Source organism: Phyllopteryx taeniolatus, chromosome 5 (assembly GCF_024500385.1).
Source record: "Phyllopteryx taeniolatus isolate TA_2022b chromosome 5, UOR_Ptae_1.2, whole genome shotgun sequence".
Classification (NCBI taxonomy): domain Eukaryota; kingdom Metazoa; phylum Chordata; class Actinopteri; order Syngnathiformes; family Syngnathidae; genus Phyllopteryx; species Phyllopteryx taeniolatus.
Genome location: NC_084506.1, coordinates 20,320,360 through 20,340,038, shown reverse-complemented (window position 1 = coordinate 20,340,038; position 19,679 = coordinate 20,320,360). Strand labels below are relative to the sequence as shown.

At 39.7% G+C, this 19,679-nt stretch overlaps 1 protein-coding gene and 1 long non-coding RNA gene across 8 annotated transcripts in view; one reads left to right on the top strand and one right to left on the bottom strand.

Moving 5' to 3' along the window:
• kcnq1.2 (potassium voltage-gated channel, KQT-like subfamily, member 1.2) overlaps positions 1 to 11,475 on the top strand; it is a 192,670-nt gene extending 181,195 nt beyond the window's left edge. For 5 of the 7 annotated variants that reach the window (XM_061773587.1, XM_061773589.1, XM_061773585.1 and 2 more), the window contains one exon: positions 11,329 to 11,475. In XM_061773587.1, coding sequence (XP_061629571.1) covers positions 11,329 to 11,475 — 147 coding nt within the window. The remainder of the gene's footprint in view (positions 1 to 11,328) is intronic. The other 2 variants (XR_009788554.1, XR_009788551.1) reach the window with 1 other exon arrangement.
• Positions 11,386 to 14,593, bottom strand: LOC133478058 (uncharacterized). The gene is made up of 3 exons (XR_009788555.1): positions 14,324 to 14,593; positions 12,628 to 12,749; positions 11,386 to 11,523 (listed from the first exon to the last, which is right to left on the bottom strand). It is a non-coding gene; the product is annotated as an uncharacterized LOC133478058 (long non-coding RNA).
• Positions 14,594 to 19,679: the final 5,086 nt, after the last annotated feature.

Genomic DNA, 19,679 nt, shown 5'->3' with positions numbered 1-19,679 from the left:
AGAGTTGCTTTCATGTCCTCTAATAGCTGCTATCATATAATCAGACCACGTTAGTGCCACCTGTTATCATATCATATGGTTATGCTAGACACAAGCATATTTTCTAATATATTACTCTCTATTGAAGTATATACTCATGATACATGTAACCATACAATCATATCACATTAGTTAAGTTACAAATTATGCCACTTGCTATCATTAAAAACAACCATATTATCATATTCGGGAATATAACCATATAACCATTTTCGAGAATCATGCTATCACACGGTCAAAGTACACAGTTAAGAGAAGCACATTGCTTTTTTTTGTTCGCATTGTTTTTAGCATTAGCATTGTTGGGCCACAGAAAGCGGGAATGCCTTCTTCTTAATTTGTTTTGACAATCAAAACTGTCACCGCTCGCTTCCGACACCAGAACTAAAGAGGGACATGCTCCTTGCTATTAATATATACAATATATATAAAATGATACATATGAAGGTTTATAGAATTTTAGTGGTTACATGTTTCCCAGGTTATTTGCTATAATTTTACTACATGTAGGCCTACTGAGACTAAATGCTAGCGTATTTTCAAATCATGCTACTTGTATGTTGACTGACTGGGTGGAGTCCTTTTAAGCCCAAGGCAAGTGCTTCATTAAGGTACTAAAAATAGATATACAGTATCCGCGAAATAAAAAGCAGGTTTCTGGGTGATGTACCGTAATTTCTCGTGTATAATGCGCAATTTTCCCCCCCAAAAAATTGTCAAAAGTCAATAGTGCACATTATACATAGGTATAGGGGCAAACGGAAAAAAACTTTCACATTTTATAAATGTATGCCACCATCTAGTGGTGATAAAAAAAGGTGTAGCCTAGACTTTCATTCCAATATGACAAGGTCACATATGACTGCATATATGTACAGTTGCGCTCATAAATTTACATACCCTGGCAGAATTTGTGAAATATTATTATTATTTTTTTTAAATATGACTGATGACTGAACAACAACCATCATTAATTTCTTTATGGTTATGTTTTGTTTAATGGTAATGCTTTTCTGAAATGCTTGACCGTTTAATTTTAATTCCATTAAAATAAAATTAAATGTGGATCACCTGGTCCTTCATGTTTTCTTTAAAGTATTGTACCCATCTTACAAATTCTGCCTGGGTAATCAAACATATGAGCACAACTGTGTGTTTTCTAATATACTAAATAAAACTAGGGCTGTGAATTACAAAATAAGAGCAAGTAAATTTTTTTAAAAAGTATTACGTGTTCAAATAAAGTGCTTAACCTCAGAATTATTCTTTAAAAAAACTAACAAAATACAGATAATTCATGTTTTGATCAAATGGGTGGAAGCAAAATCATGCATTTGCAATTGCAAAATTCATGCAATTTTAGGTCAACTTTGGGGGTGCGTATTGTACATAGGTGTGCATTATACACGAGAAATTACGATACTCAAAAATTGCTCAAGGGAGATCATACAGATAGGTCACTTGGACACGTCAGGCATTTTCACACATTGGCTACATTAGCTGGTGATTTTCAGCTACTCCTCTCCATCAGTATGGAAACCAGAGAGGAAGAGCAAAACTTACGGAAGCGCTCCAATTTAATTGTGGAAAAGTCCTGGAAAATATCACGGAACTTTGTCGGGACCCTTAAACTTGAATAGACAGAAGAAGAAGAAAAAGAAGAAAAAAAAACACCAGACACTTACACACAGTCTTGCTGTCACTACAAATGAGCTAAGGACTAGTCAACTACACAAATACACACTTATGCTAATGTAAAACTCTTTTTATTGTCTATAAAATCATTTACGAGGGGTTTGACTATTCATCCACTTCATCAGTGTATCAATTTATATTCCTACGATCCAACTGCATCAATCTGTGCTTGGCACGTTGGGCTTTCGGATTAAATATATCGATTTAAAATCGTTTTAAAAATCAATCACTCAATTGTATCGATACCAGGAAATAATAAATTTATGCACGGCAGAGTTGATATAGATGTGAGCGTGTGACTCGCCTCGGTGCACATTGCTGCCTTTCAAGCGAGCTTAGCTTAGCTCGCTGGCCGCTAACATAGACATGCGTTTGTGATCAACACATCGCTAGGCAGAGATCAAGTGTGAGTGTAAAGTGTTGTTATTATCATGTGAAAATGTGTCAAGTAGAAATGCTGATAGCGTTGCTGAATGCCCGACCAAGTGCCGCCGTATGAGAAATATTTGTAGCCTTTTCAAAGAACGATAGGACAAGGAGGGGAACAAGTGACAACGTCAACAACGACGCTGTTTTAAAGCCTCACGTCGTCGTGTTACAAAGAGCAGGTTTGTTGACTTGCTTAGCTATATGTTTTATTAACATTATACCTAAAAGATTTTCCTTGTGGAAACCTCACTGTGATTTTTTTTCTATCCATTAGTATTTGACTGTTTAGAAAAGGGATTCTCAAACCTTTTGGGTCCAGGGACCCCTTACAGTCGAGAATTTTTTTCCAAGGATCCCCTCATTATTTTAACACCAATTAAACATCTCTTTTCATGGGACAAAAAATGGCTGAAACAGTAAATACACTTACACGAAACAACAGGAATCTATGAAATTTCACCCATACTGTCCATTATGTTGGAGTTTATTTCACAGCCACGCTGGTCGAATTTTTGGGTAAAAAGTTACTGAATCGATTTTAAGGCACTGAACTGTGTGTGTGTGTGTGTGTGTGTGTGTGTGCGCATAGTGTACAACGAACTTTAGTATTGTCCTCTTTAGAGAAAGTCTAAGTAGTGACTGTATTTTCAGTTTAAGTATGCCAATTCCTCGTCAGAGTCGTCAGCGTCCATTGTGTTTACTCCGGTGGCTGCTTGGGTACACGTGAGTTGACTATGTGCGGAAAACGTGCAACATGTCACGTGACACCATTGCCCCAGACGGCTCCATTTATAAATATTTTGCCTTTTTTTTATATTGTAGTGAGTCGTTGTGTCCATTTTAGTTATGGATAGTTAAGAATATAGTGTATTTCGTCTGTTTTATTATTCATTACTAAAACAAAGGCTGAAAATTGGTCTACACTTATGACATGCACCGCGACTGAATCAAGGTTATTGAATCTTGGCTATTGACTTGCCTCATGTTCCCAAGCACTGTAGTTTGTTAATGATAAATATCTGTTGCTTGACCGTAAATAACATATTTTCATATCAAAAGCATATTAAGCTCTTGTTCTCATGAGCAAAAAAAGTAACTATTGGCCGCTAACTCAAAGTAAGTGTAATCTGACTATTCTAATATAAAAACGCGTGAGATTACTTATGATGTCACCGGACCACATTTTTTGAGTAACGTGTTACTATGCGTTACGGGCATCACTGCCTATTGGTTACTATCATGTTATAGAGTAATGGTGTCAAGCTCTCTGTGGTTGCTAACATACATACATTTGTGTAATCATACCGCTTGTTATTTTCTTCACAAATTAAGCTTCTTGAATTCATGTCATATGGTCATGATCATGTTAGCATATGCGGGAATCATTCTTCGATATTATATCATCATACAGCGTGTTATCATATTGCTCTCTTACTTAATATTCATACATGCCACGATATTCACACAAAATGCCACATGATTTTGTATTATGTAGTCATGTGAAACTACAGGCTATCATTTTGCCAGTATCCATTGAAGAAAAAAATTCTTTTTTTTTTTTTTTTTTTTTTAACTTCTAAAAACAGGAAATTATGTTTATTGCTTTTATTTCATATTCATAAATTGTGCTACTTGCTAATATATTATCTCACCATCATACTACTGAGACATTTTTAAGAGTCCGTAGTAACACGATTACTAAGTAATTCAATTTGCTTGTGCATTCTCGCGTGTTATATGTTATCACAAGACACATCGAGACGAGGTAACGGCATTTAAGTCACATCTTTGCCATTGTGCAATGTTTGATCATATGGAGTCTTGTGAGCAGATATGTAAAGAAAGAAGTCTTAGCGACAGCCAGAGACTGGGACACCCCTGGCATAATTGTTCATTTCAAGCATTCTATTGCTTTTACAAACAAGTGTTCCATGCCGAGTTAGGCTCACGTGTGGTTTAATGAGAATGAAAAGCCCCCCGGCTGGGGCCGAGCGTGTCCAAATGACTAATGGCTCACGGAGTGCTGCCCTGTTACGAAGTCGTCTGCCATCACTCAGCATGTTGGGTGCTGAAAACACGTAATGGTTTCAGCATGTCAGCAAGCTGCTCTGCTTGTTTTATATATATATTTTTGCCTCCTTTTCACATTTCTTCCTCCTCTTCCTCCCCCTCTTCTCCATTCACTGACAGTGGTGTTTGGACAGGGAGTGGGCTGGCAGTGGGGGTCTATGCATGGGCAAATTCACCTGAAGTGAACCTACTGCAGCAGTTACTTAAAATGCAATTTTTTAATAAACAATAGCCTAGGGCTGTCACGATCGAACCTTTTTAGAATCGACTATCCTATAGATATTTTTGTAATTCCTGCCTCCCCCCCAAAAAATGTTTTCAATTATTATTATTTTTTTAAATTTTATTTTTTTACAACTAACATGCATTTTATTTTCATTCATGAGCGATAAACTTCTTTCCTGAAACTGCGGTACAGAGTGTATGGTATAAACAAAGTCAGCCTTTGCTAAATGATTAGCATTCACGATTAGCAATAGCACATTAGCGATGACCATTTTACGCTAACTACCATTCAGCTCACTCATACATCATCAGTTTATCAGTTTCTTTTTGAAAGGGGACAATGCAACTTCATAAAACACATTAAGTACACATGGTTAAAAAAGCCAGAATTAGCCAGAAGGCTAGTTTTCATCTGTAGTCCCCTGGCCATGATGTAAAAAAGCAGTAAAATACATCTACAAGACAATATAATACAGGATACATAATCAAAGTATACTATTAAGAGAGAATAAAACCATAATTTTTTTGATCATAACAAAAAAACAACATAACATACATGTCTTTTAGTGTTGGCAGCTATAGGTGTTAACTAGCCACATTTTCAGTTTTTTTGTGAAGGCCTTGTATGTTGTAAAGCAGTTTAACCTCCTCAGGTACTGAGTTCCACTCACCAGCTCTCCTCACTGACCAGGCTGACTGACTGAAAGTGCTCCTGCGCAGAGGAATGAGACAGTCACCTCTGACAGAGCCTCAAGTGACACGCTCAGAGCTGTTTCTTTGGCTGATGAACTCAGCCAGAGGAGCTGGGGCCAAATCATGCAGTACTTTATAAATCAAATTTAAATCTGCAAATATGTGAAGACTGTCCCAGTTTAAAAGATTGTATTTTTTAAAAATTGCACAGTGATGATAGTGCCTTGGTTTTTTATCCATCACTTTAATTACTTGTTTGTACAAAACTTCCAATGGTTTTTTTGCATTCTGACCAGCCTGGGACCAACTGGTTATGCAATAGTTAAAGTGACTAAGAATCATTGAATGCAGGTAAATTTTTGCAGCTTCAGTTGACATTTCATTCCGAATTGCACGAAAATTTGCGAGGTTTACTTTGATATTTTTACACAATTTGTCAATATGGGCTTTAAAGGAAAGCTGTGAATCTATTATTAACCCAAGATATTTGTATTGGCTGACAATTTGCATTTTTTCTCCATTAACAAGTATGTCGGGGTCATGTTATATGTACATTACACATCAAATAGTCACTTACAGATACGCCTGTCGTTTTTGGGAATTTTTTTTACAGGCCCAACAGTGCATCCATCCATCTGCAACAAATATCCGTGCGGTAAACATTTGGACAGTGGCCAAATGGTTCTGGGCGGCGCAAATTGGTTCCGGACGGCGCAAATATGCTTTTATTAATACTTTTTATTGCGTCGAGGCAGGAATATTTGCGTCGACTAATTTTTGTGGTCAACTTAGCCAAATAGGCCAACAACAGAGGACTCCTCAAAACTTCAGAGAACATCAAAATCAGTGCCCTTCCATATGCTTTAAACACATTTAGTATTATACACTTACTTATCAAAACACACTTCAAAGTATTCCTTATAGTGCCTGTTCTAACCCTCTCACTCACAGTTTTTCAACTAAGATGCAAAGTGTACAGGCTAACGGAAATTAGCATAGATATTTTGGTAATTACAAACCCTTAAACAACTGCTACACAGCAGCAAACTGAGCATACAACAATAGTCACACGCACGCAGTGTATTTTTCCTGATAGTCTGCTGACATAGCGCCAAGCTGTTCATCAAGCTGCTTTATCTTCCCTGCTGAATAGGTCACTACAACACCTCATTATGATCAGTTACAGGCGGAGGCCTCCGCACGGCTTGACCGCCGTACCACCTCGTCCACTAATCTCACGGGCCTCGTTTCCATTTGTTAGCAATCACGGGAGAATTTGGTAAGCGCAAAAGGCCAGGACGCTCACCCCCCAACAGATGGCGCTGTAACCCGCTCGGTCACCACAGGCCAGCGCTTGAGGACCAGATGAAGACTGGCTGTGCTGCGAAGCACATGCAAAACAACATACTGACTCACATTTTATTCCCAAATCCCTTAAGTAGCGTTAAAGCCAAATGTACTTGTTGGATCTCTGTCTGTGTGCAGAAGATGTGGAGAAGTGTTTTTTTGTTTGTTGTTTTGTTTGCTTTCCAGATGCCGTCTTTGGAAACTTCTCTGTGATTTTCAGTGGACTAGTAAAGCGTAACATTCATAACACACCATGTGTCATGACCTTCCAGTGTCTCCAGCAGGGCTTTTAAAGCCAGTCCGTGTCAAATGTGAAAGTATGTCATAATCTATAGCTGACACTTCACTGCTCTTGTTTTCATGCGAGCTCCTTTTTAGCGTCAAACTGCCCTGCAGGGACGATTATGTCGATGCTATCTGTCTCATTCCATTAGCAGTCCTCATGATGGAAGTGCGTCAGTAGCTGTAGCTACACACCATGTGGATCTGTTTGTGTTAAATTGTGTACCTGTAATAGTATGAATGCAGCTTAATATAGTTACTGAATTCTTTTCTGTGGGCGTGAGTAGGAGCGCTGACATTGACTAGTTTTCTGTTGCACTATTTCTCTTGTCGGAGGAATTAAATTTCCAAATTCCGCAGTTCTGTTTAATGTGGCATAAAGTTGAAATAGAACTCGCTAAAAACTCCCAATTTAATTAATTTCACGGATCAGAAGGGTTTTCTATTCACCACTCTTCCAATCACAATTCTAAAACGATCTTTCTGAAACACCAACATATTTACTGTCCTCGTTACTTATTTGCGAATTCCTCAAGTTTTATGCTTAATTCTCTGTGTCAATCCAAGAAAACTACTGATTTCAAATCATACAAAATGATTGTTAAAAATTGATCGAGCTAGAGACTTTTCGTCAGTGCATGTTTCACAATTTTGTAGCTCGGAAGAGTTTTCAATTTGGCGCGCTTCCAATCACAATTCCAAACCAGCTTATTTCCAAACACACTTTACAAATTGCTCAATTGCATATTCCTCAACTTTCAGGCTTAATTATCAGGGCCAAACCAAGAAACCCATTAATTTTGTCACGAATCAAGATCAGACAAATTGTAAATTCCACATGTACAGTACAGTACATAAATCTCATGAGCCACGTGCCATTCAAACCATAACTAACGGCTACTGTCTGTCCTTTGAAGTATGTGACAAGGGGTTTGTTGTTTGCTGGGTGAGCGCAAACAACACACTTGTTGCATACTTTTTGCCATAAACAAGAAACATTCCTATGTGAACGAACCTGTGTGTCTTCTCAACCAAAACTGCGTGCAGAAATATAAGGAAGAGAGGAAATATATCATTTGGAGTGAATTGATTTTGCTGCAATTCAATTTTAAAGTTGCAATAGTATTCTGGTTGGGCCTGGCAGAGGGAGGAGATCTCCTCTCCAGCTCATCCCCAAACTGTTTGATATCTGGTTCTTCCACACCAAAGGCATCCAAATAAGCCTTGCTGGACCTTGATTTGTGTTTTGAGGCACGTCTTTTCAAAACTGTTGTCCAAAATGTCTGAAAAATCCAGATTCAGGGTCGAACTGAGAGGTCTATCCAACCCCTGATTGATTGCTCAATTAAGAGGTTTGTCTTGCCTCTTCGAGATGTCCAGTAGAAATGGCAGAAAACACTCATTAGAACGCTGTATACAAGAAGTCCGGAAAGCGCTGCTCAAATGAAGTGGTCCTTATGAGAACCTATTACCAGAAGGGGGAAAATAAGAAAAAAACCACAGCCACTGGCTTCCGATGCAAACAAAGTCACAAATAAATGACTCTCCTGTGGTCGCAGAAACAAAAGAAAGACGTTGGGGAAGGGCTTGCAGGAAAATAGCAGCAGGTGCTGTGGACTAATTAGTCAAAACCCGTTTGTTTTTTTGCTGGAGGACACTTCAGGTATGGACTGATGAAGAGTGACCACAAGGCTGGAATGTTTGGGTTGATTGTCAAAAATACAACGGCAACACAATGATAGTGATTTTAATAAATGTATGTCTTACAATGTATCTCAAGTCAAGACCAATACTCAAGACAATGACTAGGTCAATGGAACTCAGAGAATATCTAAATATATATCTGTCCCTTCTGTCTGTCTCTATGGCTGTCTCTCTATCATTTATATTGGGCAAGGCCAAGCTCCATTAACTCCCCAATAGGGGTCACGATTGCACTCATCGACCAATACTCAGAATAATGGAAAAGTCTAAGGAATTCAAAAGGAACTCGGTCAAGATCGATCAATCAATCTATCTAGCGCTAATGTTGTCACGGAACACAATAGTCTGTGGGTCTTGAAAGATCGGTCAAAGTGCTCTAAAACGGCTGGCAATATGGGGAACTTTGCTTTGAAAATGGCTGGCAGTGAATGAGTTAAAAAGGTCTTAAAACATCTTAAATTAGGCTTCCTTATTCCTGCAGTTTAGCTATTCCCACTTCACTCAAAGGTAACACAGAAGTAGTGTAACACATTACACTTCAGAGACTGTTATATTGTAATATAACTAAAACTTACTTTGAATAGACATCCAACTAGTAATATGTAATGTATGTAGTAATATTTCCAACACTGCAGTGTGTGTCTGAATGCAAAGCCATTCCTCTCTGTGACTCATATTTCATATTTTACGCGTCCTCCTATAGCGATCGTATTTCAACAAAACTAATAGCTTCTAAATGCCCTGCTCCGCCATAAAAACGTCCGGCCCGTCAGACGCACGTTCTTAATAGATGAGGAAGAGAGGGCAGGCAATGCACGTTGGAGCCAGTGAAAAAAGTGCTGTAGATGTTCAACGACGGAGCGGTGAGCGTCAAGTTGCGAGTTGTCTGTGTGTCGTGACACCTCGTCTCGTGGCTCTTTCATGTGTGGCGCAGTTGGAAAAGCGCCGTCTTTCTATGAGGGGCCGTCGTGTCACACACACTATGCAAACCACTCTCATACACACTGCTGGAACGCTCTTACAACCACTAATGAAACATTCTCTCACACTCTACTGAAACGCTCACATACAAGTGTTTTTTTTTCCAGTCATAAGCACTATAGAAAAGGTCTCACACACTACTAAAATCCTCACACACACTACCGACATTTTTCTGCTCACACACACACACAACTGAAACACTTCCACAAACACTACTAAAATGCTCTCTTGCACACTACCGAATGTTTTTCAGTCATATACACTACTGAAACGCTCACACACACACACACACACACCACACCACTGAAACACTGTCACGCACACTACTGAAACGCTTTCACACATGCACACATACAACTAAAGCACTCTCACACTAAATACTGAAATGCTCTCACACCCGACTGAAATGTGTGTTTCAGTATATTATTGAGCATATTTCAATATGTTAGATGAGATGTGAAAGGATTTGTTATGAATGTGAGAGCGTTTCAGTATTGTGAATGCGAGTGTTTCAGTAGTGAGTGCCAGAGGCCCCTCATATCTTTCAGTCATTCTCGAGGAGGCAGACGCCACTGTCTGTGTGTGAACGTGTGTGGGTGCGTGTAAGTGTGTGTGTGTGTGTATGCTCGTGTGCGCTGTATGCTAACTAAATGAGTAGGGAGGTAAAAGCAAGGCCAAACCTATAAAGTCTATGTGAGTCCCTTTGAAGTGCACGTCAAGTACATTTGTGCGCTTCCTTTTGTGTATACATTTAAAAAGATGCAAGGAGTGGACTAGTATGCCGATGCCATCTCTGTACACAGTATTTGCACAACAAAATACACTGTGTGTTTTAAGTGAGACTTTATGTGTGTGTGGTCATTGTGGTATAATATATCTGTTGTATAATTTGATTTAAAAAAAACAATTCTGAAGTTCTTGTGTTTGTATCATGGCTCCGGCCCTCCAATGTGGAATTTGTATTTTCTCCCAATACTTCTATGTGCTATGCTATGCTTCTATCCATGATGGATGGATGGAGGTTTCTACTTGTTTTTTGTTCACATTACCATTGGCTATTTTTGTAAACTAAGGACTTTCATTTGAATCTTCAGTGTCTGGTGTTGTGCATTTGAGACTGCTGTTAGAAAAGACGTTAGATGTTAGCTACATTAGACAGCAGCAGCCAAATGGTTGGCTGCCATATCACTGGTGAAAAGGCACAGGGGGTTCTTGGTTGACAACGGAGATATGTTCCAAATTTGGTACATAGTAAGTCAGAACGAAACCGAGTCTGTGTCGCTACCCTTTGCGAACGCAGCAGTAAAGTCATAATTACAGTCAATATTTGTATGAAAAACACTTCCAGGCCATAAGTATAAAACAAACTAAATGAAAAGCTGAACGTGCCTTCTTGTACCGTGTAAGGACATATTCTTCTTACCCCGTTGCGCAAACTAGTTTATTGCGTGCAGTTCGCAACCTCATATGTCTGTACCGTCGTAAACACAGACCCCCTGTAGTGTGTTTTATGTTTTACACATTTTACATTACAACTTATTTTCACTGTGAGATGTCCCGCCTTTTTTTGATCTATAATGGCTAATTTTCCCACATTTTCCGTTTGAGATGGGCAAAATCAGACTCGGCTTCAGACGGAGGTGGATTTAATAAATGCAACAACAAACTACAAACCCCAATTCCAATGATGTTGGAACGTTTTGCAAAATATAAATAAAAACAGAAAACAATGATTTGCACATCCTTTTCATATGCTACAAAGACAATATATTTAATGCAAATGAGAATATGAATTTAAATTTTTTTTTAACAAATGTATGCAACCATATGTTCTCAAGGCGCTTTTTTGTCTTACTCTTCCAGGTCTACCAGATGGACCAGAAAATTGACTCGGTTCTCCAGATCCTCACGGAGCAGTTCCCGCCCAAGCCCGAGCTGGCGTCCAGGCCCTCCATCCGCAGGGTGACCATCCAGAAGCTTATGGGTGATAGCATCGACGAGGGGCCCTAAAGGGGCCTCTTTATGAGTTTTGTCATTGACTTATGAACACTTCAGAACCTGAAACACAAAAAGGAGATATCAAGAGCAGGAATCACGGTGCGGAGAGAAAGACAAACTACCGCAACCGCTTTTGGGCTCTTATCTTACCATCTAAATCCCGTTACATTCCGTGGCACCTTCCAAAGCCGTGACCCCCTCTGCCATTTATTTTCATGAAGGGAATTTATGTGTGCCCGCTTTTCTCTTCCTGATATTATTCCGAAGCTAACGAGCAAGCAATCAAAGCACTGACATTCCACAAATGGGAGTCCATGCTGCGGCGCAGGCATTCCGCAAATCATTGTATTTATCTTGGCACCGTCCCGTACACACACACACACACACACACACACACACACACACACACACACACACACACACACACACACACACAGCCATCTAGATTTAGACTGTTTGTTAGACTTGATCGACGAACAGCAGGGGGGAGGATTTCATTCAGCCCACGCTATCGTGTCCCGTTTGGAAATATTACTTGCGCTGAAGCAAATACAAAATAAAAAAAATAAAATGGCCGCAGTATAGACGGACCTCTTGGCAGAGGTCTGTTTGTTTGGGGATTGTCCAAATGTCCATCAATCATCTTCAAGCAGCACCATTGGGAATTTTTTTTTACATCCTCCAGGACCCGCTTTAAAAGGCTTTTTGAAGTTTCACTGAAACTTGAATAACTTTGGTCCAAAAAGGGAACAAGATTTCAGTATACAAACAAAAACAGGGTGCGACTACTTACACAAAAGGCCATTTGTGCCGCAATGTACTATCATATAAATAAAGGGGTGTTAAAACTGCTTGCAAGATTTGAATGGATCTTCACGCTAACGTTTAAATGTAATTCTCGAACGTGGCCATTAATTATGGCATGCGATTATGAAAGTGTGATGTTGTGATAAATAGTCACAGAGAACACTATCCAGCTTCAAGAAAATAGCAGCAATAGCAATGCCAAGCTAGCGTTAGCACTGTCAACAAGCCGGCGTTAGCCACGGCTGCTACATTAGTAGCATGACTTACTCGTAATGGATTGTTATGATAACGCTAAATGTTTGAAGGTTTTTTGGGGAATGTACTATCAATTAAAAATTAAAAAGAGGTGACATTCACCTGTCGAGGAGATAAGTTGCTAATTCCACGTTGCTTCTGAATCCTCTGCTGCCTCAGGTCCCTTCGTTCTGCTTCTGTTTGCTGGTCTCACTCCTCTTTTTTGGGTAAACAAGAGCTGGGCACTGAAAAAAATTTGAATTGGGAGGTGAATATTCACGGACATGTGACTCTCTCGCTCTCTCTCTCTCTCTCTCTCTCTCTCTCTCTCTCTGTTATTAAGTGATAATCGCCACCTAGCACGATAGAAAAAAGACAAAACGACTAAAAATAATCTAGTCAACCAGCAGGGGACAGAAGAGGAAGAGGAAATCTCAGCCAAATTCAAGCGGCCTAGTGTGCGTACCCCCTAAGGGGCTTGGCATCAGCTCATCTTAGTCCATGTTTTCAAAGTTTTTGTGTGTTTTCTTTGGCTTTTTCTTTGTGTGTCGGGCTAAAAATACAGTACTCATCAAAAGTAATGTTCACTACATTGTTTTTTTTGCATTACTATTCACAACTCTTAATTGTAGAACTTATTTTTACGGTCTGCTAAAGCGTTACTTAATGTATTACCTGTACAGTATTTAAAAGTTTCATGAACATTTTCTCAGATTCGGTTCGGTTTGGGAGGGTCCGCCGTGCTGCAACTGTAGCTCGGCCTCATGTATTTATAACCCACACAACAGAGGTGGGCAATACATTTCTTTTTCTGCGCTAGCACATCTTTTCACCATGTTGCTGTGGTTAAAATGAACAATTAGTATAACTAACAGTAAACCCCTGTTAATCTGGCAAAGGGACCAGAAGAAAAAAAACGAGTAATTGGGTAAATGTGTATATTACCTTTATTAAAAGTACAAATCCTAAACATACCGCATACTATGATCCCAAAACGCGTTATTATCATTTCAAACTCCTTTTACATTACCCTTGAAAACAAATGGCTTATGGATAATTTTCTTTTGCTTTTAAATAGTTCCTTAGCGGAGCAAAAACAAGCGATCGAGACACTCTTATAATTTCTGATACCAACCCAGGCTAAACTTGCCTCCTCAATTGCATGCAAATATATGATCCCACAGCACTTTAATATCATTTCAAACTCATCTTTTGAAATTACTCTTCAAAATAATATGTACATGCATACGCTGCGAAGACTCTCCGTAAATTCTACGAACAACCCTGGCTAAATTTGGGTCCTACCTGACATACAAAACTTGTCTGTCAGTTGAGATCTATCACTCCAATGTACTTCCTTGACACCAATTACTACGTACCTATTACTCAGGGCTTTGGCGCCATTTTGTGGCATCTTGGGGTGTTAGTGAACGAACAAAAAACGTAAATTGTTGAATTTTTCAGAGAATAGCTCAGAATAGGTTCCACATTAAAATAAAAATGGTTGTGTGAATTTGTGAATAGCAAACCGCGAATAGGTGGGCGTTTACTATGTTATTATATTTATCTCCTTGCTTGTTTAAAAAATGTGTAAAAAAAAAAAAAATTCAATAAAAATAATCTGACCCTCTTGTCCACTTTCCTGTACAGCTTTATAAGACATGTAAATAGAAATATTGCCTTATTACACTGTATTTATTATCGTGTGGAAACATCAGCGCTGGAACTGGAGTCTGCCTGCTTCTCGCGAACGATGAAAAACACGAGAGCAAGGCTCCAGTGCCGCAGATGGATGGAAATGATTGTAAATGATACTCACGCACACCCTCTGCACTGTAAATAATAAAAAGGAAAGAAAAAAAAAACCGGTCCATTTCATTACACGCTGGCCTGCTCTCTTAGCGTCGGGGGGGATCTCCTCATCCTCTCCTTAATTTGCTTCCATGCGGGAGGTGAAACTTGGCGTTGTTTTCATTTGAATCGAATCAAGCCCAACGTTGTGCTAAATTTCCTGTCGCACAGCAATCCCAACAAAAGGAGAAGAAGAACACTTCCCCTGAGCCTACTTGGAACTTCCAATATTCCATAACCCCCCCCCCCCTTCATTTTTTGTCTCATATTACCAGTCCCGACTCCATTATAGTTGCCTTCAAAGGCCAAAGACAACTGGGGATGTCCCAAGATCAGCATGGAGGCGTGGCGAGGGGAAGGATGGAGGCTCATCCCTGGAGATCGCGGAGGAAGAGGTGAGGCGGGAGCAAGACAGGATACGCGCCAAGCCACTTTCAATTAGCTGGACAGATGACAGGGGCTAGTCGTGGGGGTCATAGCTTTTTCAGCTCGCCCGTTGCTTTCATCTCAATACGAGACAGATCCCACTTCAAAAGATCTCAGACCTTCACTAAACAAGCATCCGAGGGAGGACGCGAGGGCCACGCGGTCACGCGCGGACGCTGGGTATGTATCCGATACGAGTGCAGAATGTACGCTCAGGTCACGTTCATCCGACCTAGACGTCATCAAAAGGCGCACAAGCGTCAAAATTATTCGACAAAACAGACACGCCACAAAAGCAATGGTGGATGAAAGAGCAGTCAACAGTGGTGAAAGGAAGATGCTTTTTATTTGAAATGTACATCATATGCACCAACACCAGGTTGTAACACAGTACCTCGTGATAGAAACAAAACATCCTTGTTTTCCTGAAACGCAGCTTCTGATCTTTAAACGGACATATCTGCACCAAATGTTACCCGATTACCACAATCTATGCATCGTTGGAAAGCATTTTTAATGCCTTTTCAGAAACATACGTATATCGCTCAAAACACGGCCGTGCAACTTCCGATCGATTTTGTGCTGGAGGGTCCACATATACAGTGGAACCTCGTTTTAACAGACCGCGATTTAACGGATATCGGAAGTAACGGACTGGCTAATTTATATGCCCCAGGACGCATGCAAATCATATGTAAATTAGCCATGTGCTCGCACGCTGGCTCAATGCGCTCTTGAAAACGACGGCCCTGCGTTTGAATCGCGGCTGGAGGGAGTAAGTTTGGATAAACTTTTCAAACATTTTAGAACTTTTTATATTTATTTACAGTGATTTTGTACTGTATTGTGTGTTTTAGGCCGCAAAAAAAAGTATGAAACAATAATAATAATAATAATAATAATCCATTCATACAACAGAATAAGTCATGGCTACCTGCGAGTTTATCCACCTCAGCGTCCCTCCTGCTGGTCTGCCCCCCCGTCTTTGGAGCACACTACCACCTGAACGCCAAAACACACACTCATTAGCCCTCGTCAAATCTAACCTGAAGACACACCTATTATGAACTGCCTATTCACTTTAACATTTCCCATATCATTTGACAACAGCGCAACCCTTCACGATAAGCAGCCCTTTCTCATTACACTGCAGCATGTTACTCAATATAGAAAACTCCAAATCAAATTGATGAAACTTGGAGAGCGTGGACCGCTACCGAGGCCAACAAGCCGCTCGATTGTTTTGTAGCAGCCGTTCAGAGGGGAGTGGTGGGGCTGACTTGTGCTGGGGGGCGTGGGTGGGGGGGTTAAGAAAAACTCAGCTAAGCGCAGATACACATTTCTGATGGAGCTGCTGCCGCTGCTGCAGCTGAACAAAGTGGAGCATTTAGCCGCTAAAGAGCCAGTTATGGATACCACATGTCTCTGGCCCAGAGCAAAACAAGCGGGGTGAATACTGGCTCTGCCAGGTGGACCCAAAATTAACCTAAATGGATGCTAATGTTGCCACGTGTCTGGTCGCGTGTGAGTGAAGCTTTGTTTGCCTACGCTCTCACCACATTGACTTTACGTGCGGCGCGAATATGCCGCGTGCGCAGACTGCTGCAGGGTTCATGAAGCCCAGCCGCTTCATTTGATGATGTCAATTTCCTAATTATTCTGTTGACCTCGTTTGTCTTTATTTGACACGACCCGTGTCGGCAGCGTTCCCAGACGGCAGAGAACGGGCCTTCATTTAACAATACGTCGTTTGCTGCGGCGTACCTGGGCTTCTAATATTTTGGTTAACCACATTATAGGGACAGAATATCACCTCTGGGGTATGATGTGGTGCAAACTACAAGCACAATAATACATTTTTAAATCAATACCATTCTGACAATCAAAAATGTACACATAAACCAAAGAAATTAAATAACCTGACATGAGAAGCAACCACGGAAACAAAATAAGGTTTGAAATATCCATGGTGAGAGTAATGACTTGGCACAGTAAATTTTGTCATACTTCATATGATTTAAAGAGTGGGGCAGTGTCACAATTCTTTAAGCACTTTTTTTTTAAAGCACATATTAATACATTTAGTTTAACCCTTTGTATGGCAATCATTGAAATTATGTATTAATCATGACTGCGTTTAAGAAAATTTGAATCCCTATGTAATATAGTTTATCAATAACTTCCCCAAAAATATATAGAATTATAATTATGATAACAATCTTGGAAATTGATTCTGACATTAAAATATTGTTTTATTTTATTTGTTAGTGTTTTAAATTGTCTATACTATTATTTAATATTATTTTAATGTTGTTGTGACTTTTCATCTTGTTCCATCAAGGGGTCGCAACAGCAAATTAATTACATTTTCCCACACAGGTTTCAAGTGTGTTTTTGCAAACAAATTTAAACCAAGGTTGGCCATAATCATAATTCCAATTCTAAAAATCACCAAAAGAAAATTTTGATCTAGAGTGAAGTGCGATGGTGGCAGCATCATACTTTAAGGGCTGTTTTTCTTCAGTTGTCCAAGTGGAAGGAATTATTATAAACTATTCCAAATAGCAGTTATAGTTCGCACAAAATCTTCAGGATTCTGCTGGAAAGTAAAAAAAATAAAATAAAATGCCAGGAAAAGTCTACTAGAACAGCTAAATTTGATTTGGCGTTAACCAGAGGCACTTTAAATGGTGGCGGGTGTGTGCTGACTCCCATTTAACCTGAATTTCAATGTGATTCGTTAATTTTGAACACAGACACATCTTAGTTTTAAGAGGGTGTGCACACTTATGCAACCACTTTCTTTCAGTTGTTAATAACAATAATGGTGGAAAATGTTTGGAAATGATTTATCTTGGTCTCATTTTTTTTTTTATCATTTATATCACAACTCAGAGTGAAGTATTTCATATTTAAAATATGCATTATTTTGATGATTGCAGCACAGAGCAAATTTAAAAAAATCCCCATATTGAGAAACTAAAATATAACTTCAAATGAAATACTCAATTAATTCAAGAAATAAAGTGATTTTTAATATAGAAATTAGGCTGGAATTTGCACTCTGAAAAGTACTTCAGTGTTTAATTACTGGTTTCTGATTGGCCGACCATTACGTCATATCCTACAGGACTTACACATTAAAAACAGCCATTTTAAATCAATGAGGAAAAGCGTTATTGTAACACCTATCTACCTACCTACCTACCTACCTTCCTTCCTTCCTTCCTTCCTTCCTTCCTTCCTTTGTGTGTGTGTGAAAGCATTTGAATAGTATGAGAGCTAATCCTGAATAATGTCCCTAACGGCCCCTCGTAGTACCACCAGACTAGTTGCTGAAGCCTTGAAGGGCCTTTAGCTCGGATACTTCACGCTTACGTTCCTCCCAACACCGCCCAGCTGGTCGAGCGTGCTCGGGGCGAGCGGCCAGTCCGAGTCCACGTCGGGACGGGGGGGAGCGGGGGTTTTGCATGGACGCCACCTGTCTGGTGAGGCCCCGCGGCATGCTACGTGATAGCAGATAGCGGCCGACAGGTGCACGCCCGCATGTGTTTGCGAGCCTTTGTGACAAACAAGAGTCGGCGGCAGCTGAGCGTGAGGCGCTTCTGTGGGCCCTCGTCCACAAATAGATGGCGCAACAGTTGCCGGCACGACAGTTGTCTGCCGGCCTGCCCCCCACTTAACATTATTTAATATGCTAGATTACCTTGGTGGGCTTTTAGTCTGCGTCAAATCATAATTAAACACACTCAGTGGTTCATAGTTTAGAAAGGAGACAAAGTAAATTGCTTGATACTGTAATATTCAATCAGAATGAAATAGTAATAACGATAGGAATAGATCAGGGGTGGTCAAACGCTTGTGCTCGAGGGCGACATTGGATTTTTTAAATGGATCGATGAGTCAGGGCATGTGTAATTTTGTTTAAAATAAAAAAAAAAAAAAGAGTAAGAAATTACAATGTGCATGTAAAAATAATATTGCCGTAATAAAATAAGAATTCACTCTTATTTGTAAATTGCATCATTTACAATGAATGTAGTTAATAAATCAATTATTTACTGAAATATTTTTTAAATTTGAAATGTTATAATTATTTTATTTTTATTTTAATGATAAAAGATTAGATAAATTTGAATTATTTAACAAGCTAAATTGATTTTAAAAGATAAAAAAAAAAAATTTCGCCGAGATCCACATATAGAATATTTCCAGGATACAAGGGCCACTTTGAAATTCCATCCATCCATTTTCTGAGCCGCTTCTCCTCACAAGGGTTGCGGGCGTGCTGGAGCCCATCCCAGCTATCATCGGGCAGTTAGGCGGGGTACACCCTGAACTGGTTGCCAGCCAACCGCAGGGCACATACAAACAAACAACCATTCGCACTCACATTCACACCTACGGGCAACTTAGTCTCCAATCAATGTGGGAGGAAACCGCAGTGCCCGGGAGAAAACCCACACAGGCACGGGGAGAACATGCAAACTCCACACAGGCGGTCATCAGAACTGTGAGGCAGGCGCTCTTATGAGATAAATGACTAAAACACATCAGATGTAAAGTCTACACACCCCTGTACCAGGTTTTTGTGATCTTGTGTTTTTAAATGGCGGCAGGTGTGTGCTGACTCCCAAGTAACATGAGTTTGAATGTCCCACATCCCAGTTATTGTGCAACCACTATCTCAGCTGTTTGTTGATATCTTTTATATATTTATATGTTTCAATTGAGTTGCACAGGTTACAGGTCCCATTAACGGTTGAAAAGCTTTTAAAATGATTTTTCTTGATCTCATTTTTTTTTTTATATTACAAATATTTGAACAGGGGTGTGTAGACTTTTTATATCCACTGTAAGTAAAAATAAATAAATGAATACATTTTAATAAAACATTT